General features: G+C 42.2%; 2 protein-coding genes across 2 annotated transcripts in view; both read right to left on the bottom strand.

Moving 5' to 3' along the window:
• Window positions 1–422: 422 nt before the first annotated feature.
• On the bottom strand, window positions 423–7,413 carry GCSH (glycine cleavage system protein H). Its single transcript, XM_059481767.1, has 5 exons — window positions 7,274–7,413; window positions 3,855–3,934; window positions 2,805–2,868; window positions 1,121–1,252; window positions 423–552 (listed from the first exon to the last, which is right to left on the bottom strand). Exons 1-5 carry the CDS (start codon window positions 7,392–7,394, stop codon window positions 455–457), a joined length of 495 nt encoding a protein of 164 aa, XP_059337750.1. The 5' UTR covers window positions 7,395–7,413; the 3' UTR covers window positions 423–454.
• Window positions 7,414–8,150: 737 nt separating this feature from the next.
• Window positions 8,151–23,171, bottom strand: part of LOC132079133 (polycystin-1-like protein 2) — a 35,780-nt gene continuing 20,759 nt past the window's right edge. Inside the window, 21 exon segments of the mRNA XM_059481597.1 lie at window positions 8,151–8,276; window positions 9,073–9,204; window positions 10,394–10,495; window positions 10,935–11,145; window positions 11,828–11,988; window positions 12,325–12,452; window positions 13,337–13,470; window positions 13,569–13,896; window positions 14,710–14,895; window positions 15,600–15,740; window positions 16,430–16,520; window positions 16,951–17,179; window positions 17,927–18,155; window positions 19,084–19,297; window positions 19,806–20,032; window positions 20,192–20,391; window positions 20,903–21,049; window positions 21,396–21,574; window positions 21,766–21,867; window positions 22,103–22,333; window positions 22,739–22,932. Of these exon segments, the coding sequence (XP_059337580.1) occupies window positions 8,151–8,276; window positions 9,073–9,204; window positions 10,394–10,495; window positions 10,935–11,145; window positions 11,828–11,988; window positions 12,325–12,452; window positions 13,337–13,470; window positions 13,569–13,896; window positions 14,710–14,895; window positions 15,600–15,740; window positions 16,430–16,520; window positions 16,951–17,179; window positions 17,927–18,155; window positions 19,084–19,297; window positions 19,806–20,032; window positions 20,192–20,391; window positions 20,903–21,049; window positions 21,396–21,574; window positions 21,766–21,867; window positions 22,103–22,333; window positions 22,739–22,932 (3,692 nt within the window).

Consider the following 23,171-nt stretch of genomic DNA (forward strand, 5'->3'; position numbering starts at 1 on the left):
ATCCTAAGAAAGAAGAACATGAGTAGGTTAGGAAGACTCTGCTTTTCAGTGGTTTGGGAGCAATAGGAAAGTATTTCAGGGAAAACTATAGGCCAGGTCATGAAAACAGTCATGTGCCTATGACAAAAATAACATGTTAAGGCTGCTGTTACTAAATTTGATGTCAAATGAATCTATGGAACTATATATATGGAACTATATATTTCAGCAAGTGAATTTTGTTTCCCAAAATATTATAGATAACATCTGCAGTTACACAAATCAGACAACAGAATAAAAAACCCTCACAGGTACACAGATGTGAAACATATTTATCACTGTAATTATTTATAGTCTTGTATGTGGGATCTTAAGTGGTATTTTTCAGGTTGCCAAAACTGGATATTCAGTATTTCCTTAATTGATGACAAACTACACTGAGATATTTTATATGAATTTATTTCATTATTCCAGCTCAGTCCTCAATGGATTTTATGTATTTCTCATAGGCATCTTCGGTCATCAGTTCATCAAGTTCAGCAGGGTTTGCCACAGTCATCTTGATAAGCCAACCTGTAGTTAGGAAATTGAAAAGAATTGCTAATATCCTACAAGAACAATTCATTCATGTTATTGCCTTAGGAAAGCACTCCCAGCAGGAACAACCAGCCTTGGATCACTGGAGAATCAGTCAGGTTTTTGTGCAGGCAAAACAACATTTCAGTATTTAAAAAAATGAACAACCAACCAACATAAAAAACGTCCTTTTGAGTCAGAGCAGCTGTGTAATTTAGTGCTGGCTGTGACAGAGGCATAGGGAGATACTGCCTCAAAAAATTAAAGGAGCTTGACCTCAGGATCATGGACTCTTACAAGATCTAAAACCCAGAAATGCAATCAAGGCAAATAGATTTAAATTCAGCCACAGTGTATATCTGAAATTAAGATGTTGTAAAACAGCTGTTCAAAGAAGATACTGTGATAGTGCTTTATGTTAAATTTTACTGGGCTTGAACTATATTCAGTATATTCCATTTAAGTCTCCACACCATTAAACTGGAAGAACAGGAATTGCAGAGCCATTTCTTATAGCAAGAATCCACAGAGTATTCATTATTCAAAGATAAAAGTGCCATCTTACCATCTTTATAACAGGATTTATTGACAAGCCCTGGATTATCTGCAAGGGCAACGTTAATCTCAGTCACTTCTCCTGAGAGAGGGGAGTAGAGTTCACTAGCAGCTTTCACACTTTCCAAAGCCCCAAACTCATCTGAAACACAGAATATGATTGAAAGTTCCTAAGAGGAAAACACAAAGCACTTCCCTTTGTTCAGTCAGACACTCTGGTGATGACCCAAGCAGTGAAGAAATGTCTCATCTTGTGCAAGAAAACATATTGAAGTCACCCACTTTATGACAAGGATCAGCATTAGTAAATTTGATGTTTATGCTCTTGAATTCTGGGGAATTTGTGCTAGCTGGCTGCTACAGAAGGGACAGAAGTTCCCTACATTTGGGTAATCCTTTGCCTGAAGCCCACAGCACACATGATACTGACTTAGAAGGAACAACACCCAGCTCGTACTGCAAGAGACTTAAATATGCCTTTTACCTACAATTTAAACCTTTTTATTTGTAATTTGGTTACAAAATCAACAAAGCCCCAATTTCAGCAACCCCATTTTCCCTTCAGAAACACAATCAAGTGTTACATCTGCACTCAGTGGAAAACACACATTAGTATTCAGGAGCACCACACTGGAAGCACCCAGAGCTCTTCCCTTTTCCCTGTTTTGTGGGGAGTTATGGAAATGGTGCCTGGAGCAATGTTAACCCAGAGCAGCTCCCAGGCACAAACAAGACAGAGGCTGAAGGAACAGGGAGCTGTCACAGAGTAGATAGGCACCAGGACAAGGGATCTGAGAACAACTTGTTCTGGGAAAGCTTGGAATTAGACTGAGGCCAGAATGGGTAGAAAAGAGAAGAACTTAAATGGAAATGAAATTCCTTCAAATAAAGCAAAACTACAAATTGGTTAATTAAAATCCTACACAGAGAGACCTTTTGTCTAACAGTCAGCATTCAATGCAATAGATTTGGCCAAAACAGTTTGATGGGGATCTATTCCACAGGAAGGATGGCAGAAGAAAGGCCTTCTACTTTACCTCATAAACCCCCATTGCTTTTTTAAAAATTGTCTCAAAATAATGACAATTTTTTCTTCATATACTATTGAGACAGCTCTCCACATTAATACAGGAAAAGGCTTTTCATTTCTTCCGGTTAATGTTCACTTTCTTTAACGGGAAAAGTTGCATAACTGAATGATGAAGAATGTAACAACTTGTACACCACTAACAAGCAAAAACTCTGTCATATTTGATACCTCAAAATTACTGAGTCTCTACATTCAGAGAAAAATTAGAGCTTGATATCAATTTGAAGTTTCACATCATGCAACTCACAAAGTGCATAACTGGAGAATTGCAAATCAACACTTGCAAGTTCAGATCAAAGTATAACTATTTTAAAAACAGAGTATAGATAAAATTATCACAAAAATATTTCAATGCTTTATTTTTGAATCAATATCTTCACAGTTTAAAAACTGTGTATCTTCTGCTGCTAAGCACAGTCTGACAGTGAGAATTTAAAATTAAAACTGTCGTTTGTAGAAATACCTGAATTTATTTTGCATCCAAAAGCTGTATAATGGTATTAATAACCATAAATATTATTTCAGAAAATTTATCTTTGCAAAGGAAGAGTGGGATGAGTAGAATAATCACGAGCAACTAGAACCAAAACTTACTGAAACTTACCATGTTTACTTAATTTTGTCCCAACTTCTGGAAGACTACAGTAAACAACATCTCCTAATGCTTCCTTAAAAGAAAAACAAAAGCATCAGAGCATACATTAATAAAAGTACATACAGGAGAGAACTGATACAGTGATTCTAGAATCTGCACATAAGTATTCTCTGTCTCTAAATATTGTTCTTTCTTTATAGATTGAATATTTTTCACTTTTTCTTAACAAACACTGAATGTGAATAAACTGTCATGTTATCATGCCCCAAATACCAAATTATTGTTTCTCTATTACATTGCTAATAACCCTCAGGCTCAGTTTATATGCAGATTTCTTCTGGAAGAATGAGGAATAACACTGACTGATCTTCTTAGCATCAGCTACAGAGAGCTGTTAGCACACAGTTTGTCCTCACTGACTTAATTGGGACCCTTATCACCATGACAATTAGCTCAACTCTTCCCTGACACATGTACCCTATCTCACAAAAGGCCAGAGAGTATCATTATTGACAGAAACGTGAGATTAAAAGGAATGCTGCTTGTCCTGAGAAACATTAATTCCATTTATTGGTAGCTTGTCCCATTCCTCTTTAAGTTTTACATACAGGCCAGAATTTTCCTGTGACTATTCCAAATCAAGTACAGCAGAGAACAAAAAATCCAAAGGAATTCCTGTGCTAGAGTAAAAACTCTGTACTGCCATGCTGTACATCTGCTCACAACTGTTCTTTAGCCAGAGGGATTTCACCACATTTGTGTTCAGAGGAAATCTGACCTAAAGCAGACATGATGTCCTTTCACACAGCCATGAACTGCTCTGGCTTAGACCTGAACATTGAAGTCTCCCACCAAGTTCAGCTCTCCACAGGTTCAACCTGAGGCCATGAAGACCTTCTCAGAATGCTGAGGTGGCACAAATCTCACAAATGACGCTCACTGCGTCGCATGTGCAATAGAAACAATAAAAACACCCCCGTGAATGTCCAAAGAGCAAGGACAGAGCAGACAGGCATAAATAAATATTGCAGAGCTGGGCAAGGGCAGAGGGATCAATACCTGTGCAAAATTGCTGATTCCTACTGTTCCAATGCCATTTTCCACAGATACCCACTCGTGCTTGTCTGTGAACTTGCGGGCTGAAAGGAAACACAGCTGACGTTTCAGAAAAAAGTGACATGTTGCTTGCTTAAACACAATAACACATTTGCAGCCTTAAACTGTGGGGCTTTTCACTGAGTTTGTTCATTTTTCTTGGAAAATATTTTAACCAGCACATGTAATTTAGAGAGAAGCTCAGAACATGCTCAGTGACAGGGCAGAGGCTCACTGGGTGTCCTGCTCAGAGCATTATCAGCTCCTGTGCAACCATCTGGAGACTGATAAAGTACAGGAGCAAAAAGAGCAGTTCTACTTCAAACAGAAGTGCAAATCTAAAGCTTAGATGTGTGTTTTAGTCATAGTTATACATGTCTATGATAGCACAGTGGCTTTTCAAACATATTTAGTGTTTATTTCTGATAACTACTTATTGTGGCTGGGAAGGCCAGTGTTGGTGACTCCAGAAACCCTGTGAGCGTTACAGCATCTCATTAAAGTGCAAAGCTGGCACAGTTCTATGTATTATTAAGGCAAATTAATACAGGACAAATTAATAAGGCAACTCATAGAGACAACTGCTACTTAATAGACTTGCTCTCTGTTAATATTGTTACTGTGAGAAGAACACAGTAGTTATTCTATATCTCTATAAAATAGGTCTGTTAAAACCTTGTTAAGTCTTTTCACAGCAAGGTTACAATTCTCCTTACATTTCAGATCTGGAAGATTCAAGACAGCTTTATTAGAGGCAATTGTTTTTATAAAGTCATATGGAGAAACTTCAAAAGAAGTAACTGAAGCAAGCAACATTTTTCTTGCTAACATTTTTCCTGGAACTTTTCTTACTCTGAGAATTTTCAGCCTGCTATGTCCATTTAATTTCCCTGTAGATACCTTCCTACTTTAAAAAAAAATTGTAATTAACTTATTTTTATTTTTTACTTGCAGCACCCATCCAGTCAGGCAAGGGATGTTGTAAAAACTGCTTCTGAAACAGCTCCCTGAGGGATTGGTGCCACAGTAGCACAGCTGCACCTTCTTTTTGAGTTCAACTCTCCTCTCAACTCATCCTGTGGGCTGAACTCTTTAAGGCAAGCACCAGAGAAACTACACTTCTGCAAATCCTTGTGTATTTTCTAAAACTGTACATGAAGGAAAACAGAAGCTCTCACTGTAGACCTGGTAAAATCTTTCCAGACAGTCAATACTTTAAGCTTCTTCAGTTGCAGTGATCCTCTTGTGTTTGAAAAGTTCAAGAGTAGTAGAAAAGTTCAAGTCTCAGATAAAATGTTTATCTTAGAATAGGGCTCAAATTTTATAGAGCTCAGTAGAACAACATGTGGGTTTACAAGTATAATACACAAACAAACATGAGTAAACTGTAAACATGGAAGTGTTTTCCTATGAATTATCAGTCAAAAATCCACAGAATTTCACCTAGCACTGTTTTCTATAACTACAAGAAATCTCATTACACACTCTAATGAACAGAGCCTTAAATGTCTCAAATCATTTTGTGTCAAGATGCTAAAGCCATGGGAATTCTATTGGAAATGAGTAATGAACCATAAGAATGGAGAATGACAATTGACAAATCTCAAACTCAAGCTGAACATTAGTGATGTTACACATGGCACAAAGAAGCCAAGCAGTACATTTTTATTCAGGATAATAGTGTATGGAAACTGTTTATAAAGCAAAGCTAATAAAAAAACCCACAATATTTCACACCACTTTGGAATACAGCAGTGAAATGTCCAGGGCAGTTAGAAGAGCATGTAACTTTCTTGCAGGAGAAAAGAAAAAAAAAACAACAAACCAAAAAGAAAAATTTAAATTCTGAGCATGCAACAAAAACCACTGGAAATGAAGGTCAAATTAAAGACAGTTAATAAGTAATCTCTAAATTTGAACTTTGAGCTTATGTGGGCAGCCCATTAAATAAATCGACCTAAAGGAATATGAAATGTCAATGCATACCAAATCTCTCTGCATTGTTTTACAGAAGAGCAGCTGAATTTACTCTAGCTTCATTCATTTCAACAGGACTTTGGTTTCAGCTTAACTAGCACTCTCTGAACTTGGCCCTTGACTTAGTGTAACCTGCTCCTATTAAGTATTTCATATATACCTGAAGAGGGAACTCACACCTCCACAAAGAGGCATACAAAGCTTTTCCTCTCTGCCTCAAACAAAAGCACTGTTATTCCTTTGAGTGATGCGTACAGAAAAGCAATGGGTACATTGGCCAGAAGAGTGAAAAACAGCTTAGATCTTGACTCAGTTTGCAAGTAATGAACAATAAAAAATATTTCTTTCACTTGCAGCAGAGGGCCATTAAATAGATAGGTTTAAGATAGTCTGGAGAGAAATGGATGAGCTCTTCTCAGTGCTAGTCATTACTTTTACTTCTCGCCTACTTTTTAAACATTTCTATTTGCTAGAGTACCACCGATGCTGTTTTTCAGACTTTCGTGAGTAACTTCCATTCAGAGAGCTTTGACAGCAGCAGATGCTTTCAGAATTAACTGTACCAAACGCAAACTCCCAGCAAGCAATGATGCACGGGTCCATCCCGTGCCGTGCCGCTGGTGCAGCTGTGGCTGCACAGGGGCCAGAGCCAAACCTGTGCAGCGGCTCAGGGCCCTGCGAGCCTGGAGGCTCTGTCTGTGTGCCCACGGCAGTCCCTGCTGCGGCTCTGCCTCTGCCAGACACCCACCCCTGCCCCTTTCCTGTGCTGCTGCTGCTCCTTGGAGCCAACATCAGCTCTTTGTGAGCGGCAATCCCGGGAAAAGCCATCCGCTACTTCGGGCAAGCTGCTGTGCTCCAGCTCGGCCCGCTCTGCGAAGCCTCTGTCCGGGACCAGAGGGGATTGAGCGGAGACTCAGAGCAGAGGGAGTGAGAGGAGACTTTGGTCAACACCGCAGTGTGAGGATGAGGGTAAAAGTTTCTGGCCAAGTAACGGAGGTGCAGCTGCTCCTGTGGTGGGAGTGCCAGCAGCGTCCCGGCTAGGTGAGGGGGGTTCAGCCATCTTGCGAGGTTCTCCGGGCCCCGCCGGCTCCGGGGGGCTCCGGCCGGCTGCAGCATCGCGCTCCGAGGGCCGCCGGGACACGGCGCGGCGGGAGGCAGGGGAGGAGGAAGGGATAGAAGGAGAGAGGACGGCTGCCGCCCGCGGCCGCCAGCGGGACCCGCGCTACGGCCGCTCCGCGCACCCAGTCCCGGCTGGCGAGGGCTTCCCCCGCGGGTTGGCCCGGGTCGAGCCCCCGCAGCCCACCCTGCGCACCCTCCCGGGCACAGGCACCGCCGGCTCCCCGCAGCACCGGGCCGCTGTTCCCGCCCGCCCGCCGCGCACCTCCCTCCCTCGGGCCGCCACTCACCGGCCAGCAGCAGCGAGCTGGTGCCCAGCCTGCGGGCCGCGGGCTCCCGCGGGGGCAGCGAGAGGAACGGGCAGCGCGGCGCCAGCACCGGCCCGACCCGCCGCAGCCCTCGCCACGCCATCTTTGCCGGGGGCGGGCGGGGGCGGTGCCAGCGGGAGGTGGCGATGGCGGCGGGGCGGAGCCGGCGGTGGCCGAGGGGACCCGCGGGCCCTGGGGAGCGGCCCGGGCTCGGCTCCGCGCCCCGGCGGCAGCGGGCACCGGGCCCTGAGGGAGGGGAGCGGAGCCGCCATGTTCCGTGCGCCGCCGCGGCGGAGACGGAGAGGATTCAGCCAGACAGTGCAACCCGCTCGGTGTTTATTAAATAAATACAGGCGCCAAGTCTACAGCAAGTGCACGTGGGACGGTTCGCCTTAGGGTTACCGCTATTTCTTAGCTATTACTCCAGAATAACACGCCGGCAGCGCTTTAGGGGTGAGCACCGCGTCGTTTTCCCAGAATCGCGGAACAGGCTGAGTTGGAAGGGACCCACAAGGATCGAAGTCCAGCTCCTGGCCCTGCAGAGACACCCCAACAATCCCACATGGGCCTGAGAGCATTATCCAAAAGCTTCATGAGCTCTCCTTGGCTTGGGGCCGTGCCCATTCCCTGGGGAGCCTGTTCAGGGCCCCAACACCCTCTGGGTGAAAGAACCTTCTCCTAGTATCCAGCACAAACCTCCCCTGACACAGGTCCAGCCATTCCCTTGGGTAAACCCATTTTAATCAGAAGCTGTAATAACCTAAGCCTGTAGCCTAACCTAACTCTAACCACTGCAGCTGATAGCAAACAAGTAAATAATCTGCCCACAAGCAAAGTGACTTTTCAAGGTGGTCTTCCTTCACTTGCTGACAGGCTGTTCCAGTTGTTCGCCAGTGACCGGCTTCTCTTCCTTTTTGCATTTTATCCCAAAGAAACTGAAGAGTTTCATTAGCATTAGATCAACAATCTCCTCTTCTTCTGAAGCCTGAAATAATAACAAATAACTTACTCAGAGGTGCCAAAGTGGATTCAGTCTCTGCTAAAGCCAAGGCAAGTTGCAAGACAGAATCTCTACTTGAGGTGAAATAAGCCAACTTTTATCAGAGCATGAGTGACTGCCAGGCAAAACACTGTGCCAGTATTTTTATCCAGACAGAAGCCCCAGATGATTATGGACACTGCAGAAATTTTGGCTGCCAAATTACATAGAAATCTCTCTACGGGAGCCTGGAGTGCACTTGCCAACTCCCATGCTCATGGTATACACAATGAGACACCCACCATTTCAAGATGAAGTAAATGAGAAAAACTAAATACATATATTGTATTCTATCAACCATATCCTTTGTTTTAATCTCCCTTGACTTTATTTGAAACATAGAGGAATTCTGGGCAGTACTGGAGTGTTAAGATGGATTTCACACTGCACTATCAATAGCTTGAATGGGTCAGGCACTCACAGTGAGAGTTTTAAAAGGAGCTGTAAAGCCTCGTGCACTTCAGTAGCAATTTTGGCACTGATTTCAATACAGCCCAACACAAACCTAAGAGTTTTTTGATGGATGTAGTATGTGAACAGAAGGCTACAAATCAGATCTGAACAGGGACTCATCTGAACAGGAAAGGACAGTGTAAATCTGGACAATCTGAAGTGTACTTTCTCAGCAAATGTTGCCTTGTTAAGAGTTGGACTGAATTTACATGGCTTTCATCCATGGTTGAATACCTGAGTAAGCACTGAACAAAAAATGTTAAAAGCAAGAGAGCTTAGATGAACAAACCTGGTAATGCTTCTGCTCCTCACTAAAAGCAACCAGAATCACCGAAATGAACAGATTCAGTACCACAAATGTCATAAAAACGATGCAGGATCCAATTAAGAAGGAGCCTAAAATTGGATTGTAGTCCAAGACCTGTATAATCCATAAGGTAAGACATTAAAAAACCAAACAAAAAAGCATACATACCTATCTACATACATACATGCATACATACATACCTATCTACATACATCCATATGAGCAGTTAATACCCAATAAGTAGTCTATCACCTTGAAAATTCTGTCTAATCAATTATGATATATTCATTATACACATATATAAATTTTCTACTCTAGTATTGCCCTTTGTTGATATGATATAGTACAAAGACAACAGACTATTTTATATGTATATGTGTGAATGTGGGCAGTCTTTGGGGGGTTTTGAAGTATTTGCATTTAATTTTAATGGTATGCCAGTTTCATGTGAAAGTTGACAAGCCTGGAGATCTGTTTATCCACACAACAGCTGAAGCTCCCTAATGCCTCAGCTTTCACAGTAGGTGAAATCCCTGTATGCATGTCATTTATTTTACTGTATGCTTTACAAGAAGCACACTCAGACTGCCAGAGACACTTGTAAACCAAGGGTTGTAAAAAATCAAACCACTAATTTTTATATAAGCTACAACATAGGAATATATTTTCATGATTTACATGAGTGGGATGTAGAGGTGAAAATGTGCCAAATGTGCCATATTACTGATCTTCAAAGCCACACATGTCCCATTGGATCCATGGTCTAAAAACATCCACCAAGGAGGACTTCACAGTCAGAGATGTCCAAAAATTAATCCACAAAGAAACATCCAAATATTGAAATATTTCAAAGATCTTACTCTAAAAGTGGTATATAAAGAATAACAACAGCAAATTAACATATAGTTCCCTTGTGGAAGGCCTTGCCTTTCTTGGGAAGATAGAAGGGGTGTTCAGAACAAACACAGGGCTTTCCTCACATTTCTATCTGTAGCTTTCTAAGGAAACTGCTCAAAACATTTTGTAATCAATTAGTAACAGCTCTAGTAGAAATTTGAGCAAGTTTCTTAATGAAAGGTTCATTATGAGCCTCCTCGTGGTCAAAACAGAACATGAAAGAGGTTTCACTGGATGTCCTTGTCTTGCTCAGAAAAGGTGACTGCCTCAGGGAGCTGTGGAGCTTGGAAAATTAGATTAATGTTTAGCACTAATTGAAAGTCCTTCTATTTGCTGGGTCAAAGCATATTTGATAGCTGAGATGCCAATTGTATGGCTGCAAACTTCTCCAAATTAGATGTTGTACCTCCTCATAGTTGAAGATTCCCAGCTGAAGACTGACCATGGTCTCTGCTGAATCAAGGAGGGTTTTGTAAGAGAAGAGCTTCCAGCCAAATATCAGGTTTGCCTGCAGAGGACAGAAGTCATGTCTTGTGTCATGATCAGAGACCTTGCTGCAAAATGTGTTCAGCTTGAAGACCTTTTGTCATGGATACCAGAATGTCTTGTATCTGCTCAGCCTGCCACTAGATATGTAAAAATTATAATTATTTCCCACTTATAAACTAACCAAACAGAAAATGGCACTTTCTCAATGCTCTACAATTTAAGTTTTATCCAGAAAATCCTTTTTCCAGTACTTTGTTCTTTGTTGCATCTATTACACACAAAAAGTCCTTATTTTCCAGCATACTTGGGCTCCAAGCTGCTGAACTAAGATATAGACAGGCAGCTTTATTCCATTTTGCATGGCAAGGCTGTGTTGCTTTTGGCATTCAAAAACAGTTGATTTAACCTGACAGTACCTGGGAGCAGACTGCAGACAGAGAAAGCACCATGGTACTCACAGCAATGGAATAGGCAAGGAACATGATTGCAATAACAGTGATGAACCCAGAGATATCACCCCATGCCCTCCTCAGTGTTGAAGTGATCATGTTCAGTTTAGGGTTGAGCCTCAGCAGATGCCACAGTTTCACTGTGGAGAGAAGCACCAGGAATGCAATCAGGTAGCCAAGAACTGCATCAGCTCTTGCTGTTTCACTGAAGCTTATGGAGCTGTTAGGAAAAAAAAAAAAAAAGAAAAAGAAAATACATAATATACCATGCAGACAGAATCCTTTGAAGTGCATAAATGGGTATGCTGGAAAAGCCAGTCACCCTGTGCTGGGGTTTAGTAGAGACCTGATGAGTTCCTGTTTGAGTGTTCCCTATTGCACTTCCTACTGTGTGTGCACAAAACCTCAGTTGTGCATGGCTAAGATTTTTAAGGAGGGGAGGTTGAGGCTGTAGCCCAAATTCTGCTCATTATTCTGTGATTCTATCATCTCTTTCCTGTGTGACCATTTTTTAAAAGATGTTATAATTTTCTATTCTCTACTAAATATTCCATTATTATCCTCTAACCAATGGCTTTTTACAACAAAGACCAAGGCAGGTTATGTGCTTTCTGGGTGGATGTCCTGTAGCAGAAAGGCTTGTTGGTTCACAAGAGGGTGATGCAGACAGGAAGGGAACTTGGTGCTCAAGTCTGCTGGTTTTTATTAGAGCAGTATCAGAGGAAAATCCTATTGCTGACAGAAATCTAAGCCCTGACACACTTACAGGCTTCATGAATACACAGCTATCTAGGATAGCAATATTTAGCACAGAAAAGGTGCTGTATGGGAAGAGGAAAAACAGATTTATTTCTGCATAAGTAGCAACAACAAAGGGTGCAGTAAATAGCATTAGTACTTACTCCTCCTTGTGTTCCTGGTAGTAGCTGATGTCCCTGGTCCCAAGGACTGTCCGTTTCACAAACACTGACAGAGCACTCCAGCTAATCAGTATAATGGCCATCTCCAGGAGATTCCACTTGCTGTGGAAGTATCTCCATCTCAGACTCTTCAGCAGCTTTCCCTGGGAGGAGTTTTACTGTTTCAGTCTCATGACTCCACATCACACAATGCACCTCTGAAGATTAGGGCAATGCCCTCCACAATAAAGCAGACTGCTCTGCATTAATAAAACTACATCTTGCACTAGTTTCTCATTATCTTTCTCAAAAACAGCATCCAAACCAAATAAAATGTTGCCTTCCTATTATTTAATACTGACACTGTACCTGATTCAATCTTCCATTGGTGTAGCAGCACCAGTGCTACTGAAATCAAGTACAGTCCTGAAGCTTTTGTAAGTGAAATCAACAGCAGGCACAAGGTCAAGCTGTCAGGCAGACTCTCCAGTGGGGCTCACCTGTGCTATCATGTAGTACACAATGAAGAGGAAATAAATGATTTCTGCTGCAACCACAAAGATGTGGAGGCTGTCGGTGTAGGGGTACAGCCGGACACTTTGCAGCTCTGCACTTGTGAAGAAGGCCCCTAAAAAACAAACAGGGGTCACCTCAGGGCTCCTTCTGCCTCAATTCAAACAACTCAGCTCATCAGTGAGACTTCTGTACTTGCTTTCACATCAGCATGAGGCTGAATTCAACCATCAAACTAAGATTTAGAGTTGACTGTGTGAGTAACCCTATAAGGGTTTGCAATTTTCCTCAAACAGGAATTTCAAAGAGTAGCAGTGCTGTCTTGTGTCATAGCACAATAGTAATCTCAGGACTGAGTTTGGATTGGACTGCAAATGCAGAAATACTGCAGGAGGACTTGGATTTTTTTAAAAAAAAACCCTGAATCTCATTCTAAACCCAAAATGAGCTCAGTTCAGGCATTTTCCAATACTGGAAACACCACATACTGGTGGACACACCCTAAGGAGGCTGCTGCTCAGATGAAATGTTTTCTTATAGCCTCTAAAACAGAATCTGCTTTGACTCTTCTCTTTGTTGTATCCAGATTATGTATTACATGATTACACAGCCATACATTAGAAGTCATCAGGAACAAAAAAAACCAGACCATTATTTGCATTTTTGTCCTAATATTGTATTGATTAGCTGAAGTGATTAGGAAACAGAATTTTTCTTGTTCCTGTTGTATAAATTCTCAAGATCAAATTTCAGTGTAATGTTTTCTTCATCAGCAGCATAAGCAAACATAAGATATTTCATTATGGTCTATATTACTGTGATGCTGCATTTTTCCTAAATGGTTTAAAAAATTTGCATTGGTTCTCTCATTATTAGATTTATTAATACACTTGTGTTTCCTGAGGAAAGAACCAGGAAAACACTGATAATGTGTAAATCTATCCTCTAGGTGCATTTCTTGCTGTCTTCAGAAATGTGTAACTTAGGAAAGGCTCTCACCTAAAGCATTGCTTTCAAACATCAGGCTTATAATGCAGAACAGGTTCACGTTGGCATTGTAGACTGTAAATTCAACAAACACTGCTCTTGTGAAGGTGTCAAGCCAGACATTGTTGAAAAGGTACTGGAGAATTCTGCCAAAAGAATGTGTAGCCAGTGATGTAATTCATACAGGAATGAGACAGTATCACATGGAGGATGCACTGATAATTTACAAGAACACCAGTGGTACCTGGAGGCATTTTTGGGGTCAGTTCCCAGGTGAATCACATATCCCCCTCCGCTGTAGACAGCAAATTTACCCCAGCTGGGGTGTCCTCTCAGTTTGGACTGACTCTGATACTGCCATGCTGAGCTGAAGTCAGAGGAGTTATCAGGGGCTGAGGTATTCCAGTGCTCCCCATAAACTGATGTATCTTCTGTCTGCAGGGAGTAGGGAGCGTGGCATTCCTCAACCACGTGCTGGAGTCTGGGAGAAACAGGGCAGGTGTCTCCTTTCACTCTTACTTGGCGAATCCGAGCACTTCCCACCAGCTTGGAATTGCCATCTGTAATGAATCCTAAACAGGGGATGGAAAAGAGCAGCACTGGCAATATGACAAAATTAATAATATTTCTTCATTCCATTTATGATTCACTGATGCATTAATATTTTGCCATACATTCTTTTCTCAGAAACTTTGTAAGGAAAATAGTCATGAAAATGAAACCTCACATTTATTTGAACTGAGTTCTTAAATAATTTTCCCAATAACAGAGTTCTGTGTCACCCCCATCAGTATTTTATACACAGGGAAAGTGAGGCCTGGGGAGAAAAGTGACTTACCTCAAGTCCCATAGAAGAGTAGCTTTATGCAGTGTTCATGTCCAAAGAACAACTCTGCTAATAAATTTCAATATTTACCCTTAAATGTGAGCTGGAAATGGGTCATATTTTACTGGATATGGCTGGATAGAAACATGCTGATATTGCATAATTTGCCTTCACGTTGACCCAAGTCATGATGCAAACAACTCTCCTGAGGGAAAGCTGTATGGTGCCACCTGTCTGCCATTCTTTTGTTAATTATGGAAAGAAAGTCGTGTAAACTTTCTGATATATCTGAATATCTGGAGTAAGTAATATAAAATGTGAAAAATTTAGCATTGCAGTGCAGAATTTTGGGTTATATTAAATATAAGGAAAATATCAAGGGATGTTTAACTCAGGGTCAAGCTGTGGGGTTTTTTTATCCATTGGTATTCATAAGATTCCTTGCTAGCCTCATACACTCACAGTCCCTTTCTCCACTCAAATATGAAAGTTAGAGATAAGTATTAAAAATAAAGTTTCAGAATCTGTCAAGCTGAAGGGAAACAATGTGACTCTGCACCTTTATATGATCCATAAAGATTTTTGAGTAAAGTTGTGTTTGCCCACGTGAAAAAATGCTGGTAACTGTAGACATCATGGAATCCATCTGTAAAGCTGTCCTCAATGTGTTTGTTTAAATAGTAGGAATTGGGATCTCTCTGCCCATAGGCAACCAGTAACAGCATCCATAAAAACCCCAGATAGGCTGGAAAAAAGCAGAAAGAGACAACACATGTGAGCTCTGGTTAACAATGCTGTTCAGAATAGATTGCATGAATGAGTACTGCTGCCAACAGCCATTAGGCCAAGGAGGAGCTTTGTACACTCTGAGTGACCAGTGCTAATGAAGGCACCCAAGCTGCTTCAGTGTGCTGCAGTTTGTGTTTCACATTTGGAATATGAGTAACAGTCAAGAAAAGAAGTGGGAAGGCTGAATAGATGTAGTCATGGTAGCTCCAAATAAAATGACTAGTCTAACTTTGTTCCAAGTGAAGTTGAGGTAATTTTTTTTGCCTTGGATTTTAGAGGAAATAAAACAGGGGCATAAATCATTATCTGTAGATACTATCTGCTTTTAGAAAGATGGCCTCCATCTGCTCTTTGGTTTCAGCTTCATTTAACTGCTCACCTCCTCCTTTTATCCTTTCTGCTTTTCTTTAATTTCTCATGTTTGTGATGTGCTTCTTTACCATAAAATGAAGCCTTAGCCACACTTTTAGCTCCAGCTAACATTCCCACCTCCCTGCAGCTCCAGCTGCCAGGGAACAGCCTGTCTCTACATCATACTGGCTGGCAGAAAGCTGAAGATATGCCAAAACTTTGTCACCCTAGAGAACAATATTTTCACTGATGTAAAATTACTGATGAGTATTACTGAATAAAACAAGATAATCTACATATGGGTAATACCCAGGATTTCTCTGATGAGGGCAAATGCTTTCTGCTCCTTCATGTGGCTGAGTTTCATTTTCTCCACATCAGCAGCAGGAGGTGGCCGGTAAATGTTGCTCCCACTGTCCCTTCGGACCCCGAAGAGAGGGTGTGAATCACCTGTGAGGGACAGCAGTGAACCCTGGAATTAGTTAATTGATCATCCATGTCTTGCTTTTTGTTTGTTCCGACTTTCTAAGGAAACATTTCTATCTAATGCTTTCCCTCAGGAACAGAGGATGTGATTTAAACAATTCCTATGGCAATTGTAAGGCAAACAGTGGGGAGGGAAGGAGCTCACAAAAACTGTGCTGGGTTTAGGACCAGGTGTGGTCCAGGTGTCTCTCTAGGCTGAGCATCTCAGCAGGCGGTGTATTCACAGCCTGAGGCTGAGCAGGGAGGAAGCTGCAGATCAGATAACTTTGCTGTGCCCTGGGATTCCTGTCTGCTAGTGAAGGCTTTATTTAGAGATGATTATGACTGCAGAAGCCACTGCTCAGTTTAGGAAATAATACAAATAATTGTGGCTGTGGAAAAGTATGTAACCTGAGAGCCTCCATATAGGGCTTAAGGGATGTGGGAAATTTCCCTGTGAGAGGTTTTAGTTATGCTTGTCAGATACAGGCCTACCAGTCTACATGAAGGGGGAATTTTTTACTGTTCGCTTATTTATTTTAACTAAGTTGTGAAATCGTTACAGGTTTTGTTGCAAGCAGTTGAGCTTAGTCATAGAATCATTCATAAAGCACTCCAAAAGCTTGGAGAATTCTGCACTTTCTTTAGTAATTGTTAACTTTGCAGACAGTTACCTGGTAAAGGTCCATCAATAGCTGTGTTTTCTTCATCCTCATGTTCCACCTTCTTCAGAACCAGAGCGAAAAAAGCAGCAAATCCCAGCACCTGGAAGGAATCAGCTATAGACTCACCATATTCCCATTTCATATAAAGAAGCTCAGGCTTTGACCTGGATCCCTTTGGATCCAGGCACTGCAGGAAAAAGCTGTGCTTGGGTTTGTTGAACCCATGCAGCTGAAGCCATAAACAAGAGAACAGTGCACAGTGCTGGGGCTTGTCCTGCTAAATTGATTCTGTGACACACTCTCACTAGTCAGAAACCTCATTAAACCCTGACAAAGCAAGGGAGATGAAACTAATGGAGTTAATGTCAGCAAAACCCATCAGAACTCTAAACCACCTGCCTGCTCTTGTTTGAAGGGCAAAGAATTCTCATTTTAAATCCTGCAGCTCTTTAGAACATTTTACATTGTCTCCCTGCAATGGCAGCAGGTGAGTTCATCTTGACTGGTGATTGTATTTCTGAGGCTCTCACCTTCAAGGGCTGTGTGATGAAAAGGCTTTCCAAGAAGGAGATGACCATGGAGATGAGCCACTTGATGGAGTTCTCCTTGCCGTAGTGGAGTCCATAGAGCATGGTGAAGAACCCAGACACACCGCTGGTGGCTGCCACAAGGAACCAAGCAATGAACACAAACCACCAGGGCAGACCTCTGGGAGAACTTTTCTTGTCATCACTGGACAAATTCGGAGTATGGGACCACCTTGAGAGTGAACAAGAAGAGAAAATTCAGTCTGCGATGGAACAGGAACCAAAATCAGGTCATCAGGTTCACTGGGAACAGGCAACATCTTATGATATAAAATCAAAATATTCTTTTAATTAATGCAGTTATATAGGATATATGGATACCAAAAAGTACAGTGAGAAAAAAATAATGAAGAAGTGTGCGCAGAGATCAACTAAAATCAAAATAAATGTGATGGGTTTCTTTACTCCTCAGTTCATGCACAACTGAATCTCCAGTAGAATTATTGACAAAGCTGTGAGTGCATTAAAGCTGCTGAATGCATCTCTTGTGATCACCATAATGGCCAAGTGACGTAATTACTGCAATTGTTTCAATACTTCCAACTTAATTATCAGATTTCACAGAACTATTTTTGTCTGCTTATTAACTTTTCTTTATCCATACATTTTAAAAGGCTTCTGTGACTTTGGAGCTGGGTGATTTTCCCAGCCCTTTACTATCACATGGCATTTATTGTAACTTTCCACTTTGGAGGCAAAAATGACAAACAGCAATGATCTGTCATTATTGCCTTTGTGTGCAGTTCACAGTGCATGGAAATTTCTCTGTAGCTCCTGCAGTGGTATAATAGTAAGACATATTTTTACAGATATAATAATAGTTATCTAGCACATGTTAAGCAGTAATTATTTGGGCTGTGTCATCCTGTCCAATTTTGAATTCGTGACCTGAATTCACTTATACTGAGAACTGGGTTACCCCTCACTGATGGATGCTGATGAGCAGATTTGCTTCTCCAGGAGGTTCTTCATATGCTGAACCTGACAAACAGCTTGTGTGTAACTCTGAGGCATCTGAAATTTATGGGGCCCCAGTAATTCCAGCTCCATCTCTACATGCTGGAGTTGCATGTACAAGCAGTGATGGTAACCACTGTATTTCAGCTGGTCACAAATTCTCTTCTCTGGGGTTGGACTTCTTGTTTTTTCTGCAGACAAAGAATAAATATATTAAATTCATTTATTTATTGAGAAAATAAATAGATTAGAACACTGTTCAAAGAATGGTTTCTCTGGAGCTAAAGATCATGAATGGTATGAAGTGAAGACTAACATATGAAAGGACATGTAAAAGCAGCTTTAGTACTAGAGTTTAATGATGTTCTGCTGGAATGGCCTGCAACTTTTTCTAGAAGGCAACTGAGTTGAACAGCAGTCCTAAAATCTTAATCCAGGTCAGATCAGATCAACTCTTAATTTGTTCATGGTTTACCTGTGCAATTAGTAGCTTGGAAGACTCCCTGGAAAAGCTAAATGTGAGTCTTAATGAAATCAGTGAGATTGTTTACTCATATATTCCTGTTTAATTGAGAGTCAGACTGAAAGGAACAACAGCACAAGGCCAAGAAGAAAAAAAAACCTGACAGGTCAAAGATATTTGTGAGTCAAACTGATATTTGTGAGTCTTTTCATTTGTAGATGCTGATCCAGCTATAGCAAACATTTGATTCTACAGCTTAAGAAACAGAGATTTCACAGTTGTCTTTACTGAGTTGGGTGCTCAGTGGTGCAGTGAAGGAACAAGAGGCAATGGGCACATCTTAAAACATGGGAAATTTCTGAACATAAGAAAAAACAACCTACTCAACTGGAGTAGGTTGCTCCAGTTGAGAATTTGTGGAGTCTTCATCCTTGGGGACATTCAGCATCTGACAGATTTGATCTTGGGCAATCCTGCTCCCACTGACCCTGCTCAGAGCAGCCTGGTGGGATCCAGAGATCCCTTCTAACCTCAGCTGTTCTGTGATTCTGTAGTTGCCTTTGAGTCAGAATGTAAGATCTTGGGTCATCACATCCAGTGCTATCATCATTTTCATTGCAAGGGTTTCAGCAGGTATTTCACAGTGTGTTATTTACCTTGGATATCCATAGCACCCAATGTGACAATTACAGGGCCATCCTTCTTGCTCTCATCACAAAACCCTTGCCCAGCTCTGTTCTGCTGACAGATGACATCCTCAACCAATGACAGGAGTGTGTTGATATTAGCTGATTTTTCAAGGTCTGGTGCTGAGGTGAGAGATGGAGTCTTCAGGGCTTTAAAGAGTGAGCTGGCAATTCTTCTTATGTCCTAGGAAAGACAGCAGCAGCACAGCAGTGACTGTGGCTGCAGTGGCTTATGCTGATGTGATCTGACAGTGCCACTGCTGGGAGCTGCACCAACTGCTGAAGTCTCCAGAATGGATAAGAATAGCACATCCTACAGAGCTGGATGTGACAGGCTGATTTCAGTGAGTTCAGCAAGGCAGCTTTTGTGGTTCAAAAGGGCAGTGTGCCTGCCTGAGGACCTAAGCTGGGAAGATGTGTTCCATGATACCTTTTATCTTCGCTGTGTTGCCTAGCGTTTGCTCTAACCCCTGAACACAGTGATTTGGGCACACACAATAACTGTGCAAGGGCTGGCATGTACAGAGGCAGACCTTAATGAAGGATTGCATTTAGGTGGGCACTTTGCACCAGTGGTGATTGGGTTTTCCCTTCAGACAGGCTGAAGAGCATCGAAACAGGGAAATTTGTGGAGCTGGGGAAGCCGGTGGTGTGTGGCAGCAGAGGGCAGTGCAGGACTCACTGGGACTTGCCTTTGTCACAGCCTCCGGAGTGAGAGAGGCAGCCTGGGAGGCCCCTGGGGTGGGAGGCAGGCTTGGGGACACTCGGCCAGTCTTTCCCAGCTTCTTCTCTCTGCCCTGCTGGGCTGGCCGGGGTCGTATGTTCCTGAAGATCTGCACAATGAGCAGGTTGATGGGGAACATGAGGAGGGAGCTCTCAAAGCCAATCATCACTTCCTGCCACGTGAATTCGATCCTACCTGTCAAGGTCAAACAGAGCAGAGAAGGAAGAATAACCCCAGGCAAAATAAACCATCAAGTCCCTTTCTTATGAAAAAAACCAAACATTTAATCAACTCTTGCTTCCAGATTCTGCTGTCTCTCTATTTGCCTGCCCAAGCAATGGTGAGGATTGTTACCCAGATCCATTTTCTGCTCAGCAGGATCCTTTGGCACCCCCCAGAACATGATGCTGGTGAGCATGGTGCAGAGGAGCAGCGAGAAGCAGCAGGACACGCGCTGGGCGCGCGTGAAGGAGCTCCGAGGGGAGCGGCTGAACACCGAGTACCAGATGTGCCCATCCTGGAAACCCTTGGAGGTCTTCATGAAAAACAGATTGCTGGGAAGGAGAAGAGGGAAATCAAATGGATATGTAGAAAGGAGAGGGAAGAACAAAGCCCTAGTTCGGGGTCCCAAGCTGTTTATGCTTCTAGGCACTATCAGCAATAGTAATAACTAGGAGAAATGATCAAATATCATGGCTTGATTTGCACGGAATGGTCATAGCTACTTATGTCCTTTCCTTTTGGACACAGCATAGGGGGAAAGGAAATAGTTCCTATTTAAATTGTTAAGAAAATTACACTTAAGAGATGATGTTTGGGTTTCTGTAGGTTTGTCAGGCTGTCAGGCTATCCTTTAGCACCAATATTTTCAGTATCGTACTACTGTTAGGGTAATGATTTATGTAGCCATCCTCCCTCTCTCCCTTATTCAGAGCCCTTTAAGGACAGTGGAAAGACCTTCCTTGTTTTTCTTTTTTCCTAGGGCTTTGGTCAGTTTTTTCATGTTTGTTTTTCAAGACTGACTGCTATCAAGAGAAAAAAAAAAATCCATTAAATAGGAGGTACCTGAACTGCTTCATGTCCTGTTCTGTTGCTACTGGGAACACTTTATCTAGGACACATTCTCCAATATCAATGGCTAGCCAAGAGTTGCAGAGGAAGTACCATTTCTGATCCCATGCCAGGTCATGGACTAATACTCGGTTCACATACCTGTTGGGAAAACACACAGGGCACAGTCACATACCACTGAGTGTGTGCCATCCAGAGCTCAGCAAGACTGTGGAGGACAAACTCTGGCCTTCAGCTACTTGGGGTGACTAAACTGTAAGGCACAGGACATATCCCATCCTGTACTGGACATGGGTTATGGGAAACACTCCTGGTCCTGCACTTTAGGCTATGATTTGGTCTATTTAGCTGCAAAAAGTAGAATCTAACACTTCTTTCTAGAACTGCAGAAAGGAAAATTTTCAAGTGTTAGAAAGGGAAAGCTGTTGTCATTATAAAAAGTTTTTAGTGGATATTTACTTCCCAGCCTCTCCAGATCTCCACTCACCAGGATGGACTGTGCCCTGAATTATCATGCCACAATCTAATACTCTGCAGTTCCCCAAGAGGAAAGAAGGTACAGAGGAGGAAAACATCCACTCCTCCTCGTTCAAAGACTGGTGTATCAGGGTCATTTAGATGGTGGGGCTCACTCTCTCCATCCAGTCCATAGAGGGTGAGAGTCACCTGGAAAATAAAAAGGCAAAATGAAGATTTGCGCATCTCCATCCTAAATGAGATTATTTCTCCTTTCATCAAACCTCAGGGCTTTCTGGCTCAGACAGTGCATTTGAGCTGTCCTGTTCAATAGCCTCAGGTGCTCTATTATTCATCCAGCTCTCAAAGCAAATAAACTCCTCCCACACAGTCACTGATACCTTGGAGGTTGTGGCTGCACCCCGGCGGTGCCCTGTGAAAACTGTCACCAGGTAACGGTACTGAGCAAAGGGGTCGTTGTCTTCCAGGACTGTGACTTTCACCTGCAGAGCCACACAACATGGGCACTGTGTTAGCTGAACTGTAAGTACAGACTCCTGAAGGCTGTGAGTAGGAATTTGTGATCTTGTGAACAATGATTACTTAGCAGTAAATAGAGAGTTACAGGGAAAGGAGTAGGAAAGGAGTAGCTGTTTTCCTATTGAAAAAGGCTAGGCATGGTGGGAATTGAATACATGGTGGGCCTGAATACATGGACTTTATTAGCTGGAGACTTACTTTGGCATCATCCTGGATGTCTTTCCTTCGAGCCCAAATAACTACAAGCACATATATCAGAAAGATGCATCCTACAGTTGTCACCACCACAGGATTGTCCACGAATGTACCAAACAGCTGTGCTGTTTTGCTGACATCTATGGCATTGGGTATGACAAAGAAGGAGCTCCCAAAGAAGGTCAGATGGTTGCAGAGGCACTGTGTGCTGCTAGGGTTTGTTTTTGGTCCTACCTGAAACCCAGAAAAGATTTCTGATAAAAGATCTGCCTTCACTATTAGATGACTTACCAAGAAAAAGAAAAGACAGTGCTGAGATTGGTAAGTTAGTGTAGAGAGCTGCTGCACACCAAATTGTTCAAGTTCCAATAAAGAATGTTATATCTAACACCTAACCAGTAATGGGCATTACAATATATTATGGACTTGTCAGAGTGGTTCCATTTCTTCTTATATAGAAGTTCATCCCAAGAAATGGGACTGTTGTTTAAAGGTTAGTTCAATATGACTGAACTTCTTGAGTTTATTAAAACATCTCAGAATGATCATATTCCATGGTGTCAGTTACTGCAGATGGTGGTTATGAGGGCTGCCTTTGAAGTGTGTAACAGACACATTGTTTTGTTTTGCTCTACTTACATGACATCCATGGCTGTTCCAGCCTCCCTGGTGCTCGTCCCAAAACACACAGCGGGATGCAAAGCAAGTGGCATTTATGGTTAGCCCACTGTAGGCTGCTGAATCCATTCCCATATCTTGTAAAACCATGAAATAGTAGGTTCCCTCTCCAAAAATGAGTTCTTTTGGGCTGAGAACCCAGCTGTTCATCTCACCTTGAACATAAATATTTTAGTTTCAATGTATATATATAAAGGCTAATTCAGAAGCATGCATGTAATAAATGAAGCAAAGAAACACGTGTGAAATCATTCTTAGCAACTCATTGATTAAATCAATCTTTCCTCCTGTTAATGAACCCTTTATTCAAGAGATTGGAACTTTGAAGCATGAGGTTTCTTTCCAGCTAGACACCTGAACTCATGGTCAAGACTCATTCTGCAAGTTCATGAGT

This window comes from Ammospiza nelsoni, chromosome 13 (genome assembly GCF_027579445.1).
Source record: "Ammospiza nelsoni isolate bAmmNel1 chromosome 13, bAmmNel1.pri, whole genome shotgun sequence".
NCBI lineage: Eukaryota > Metazoa > Chordata > Aves > Passeriformes > Passerellidae > Ammospiza > Ammospiza nelsoni.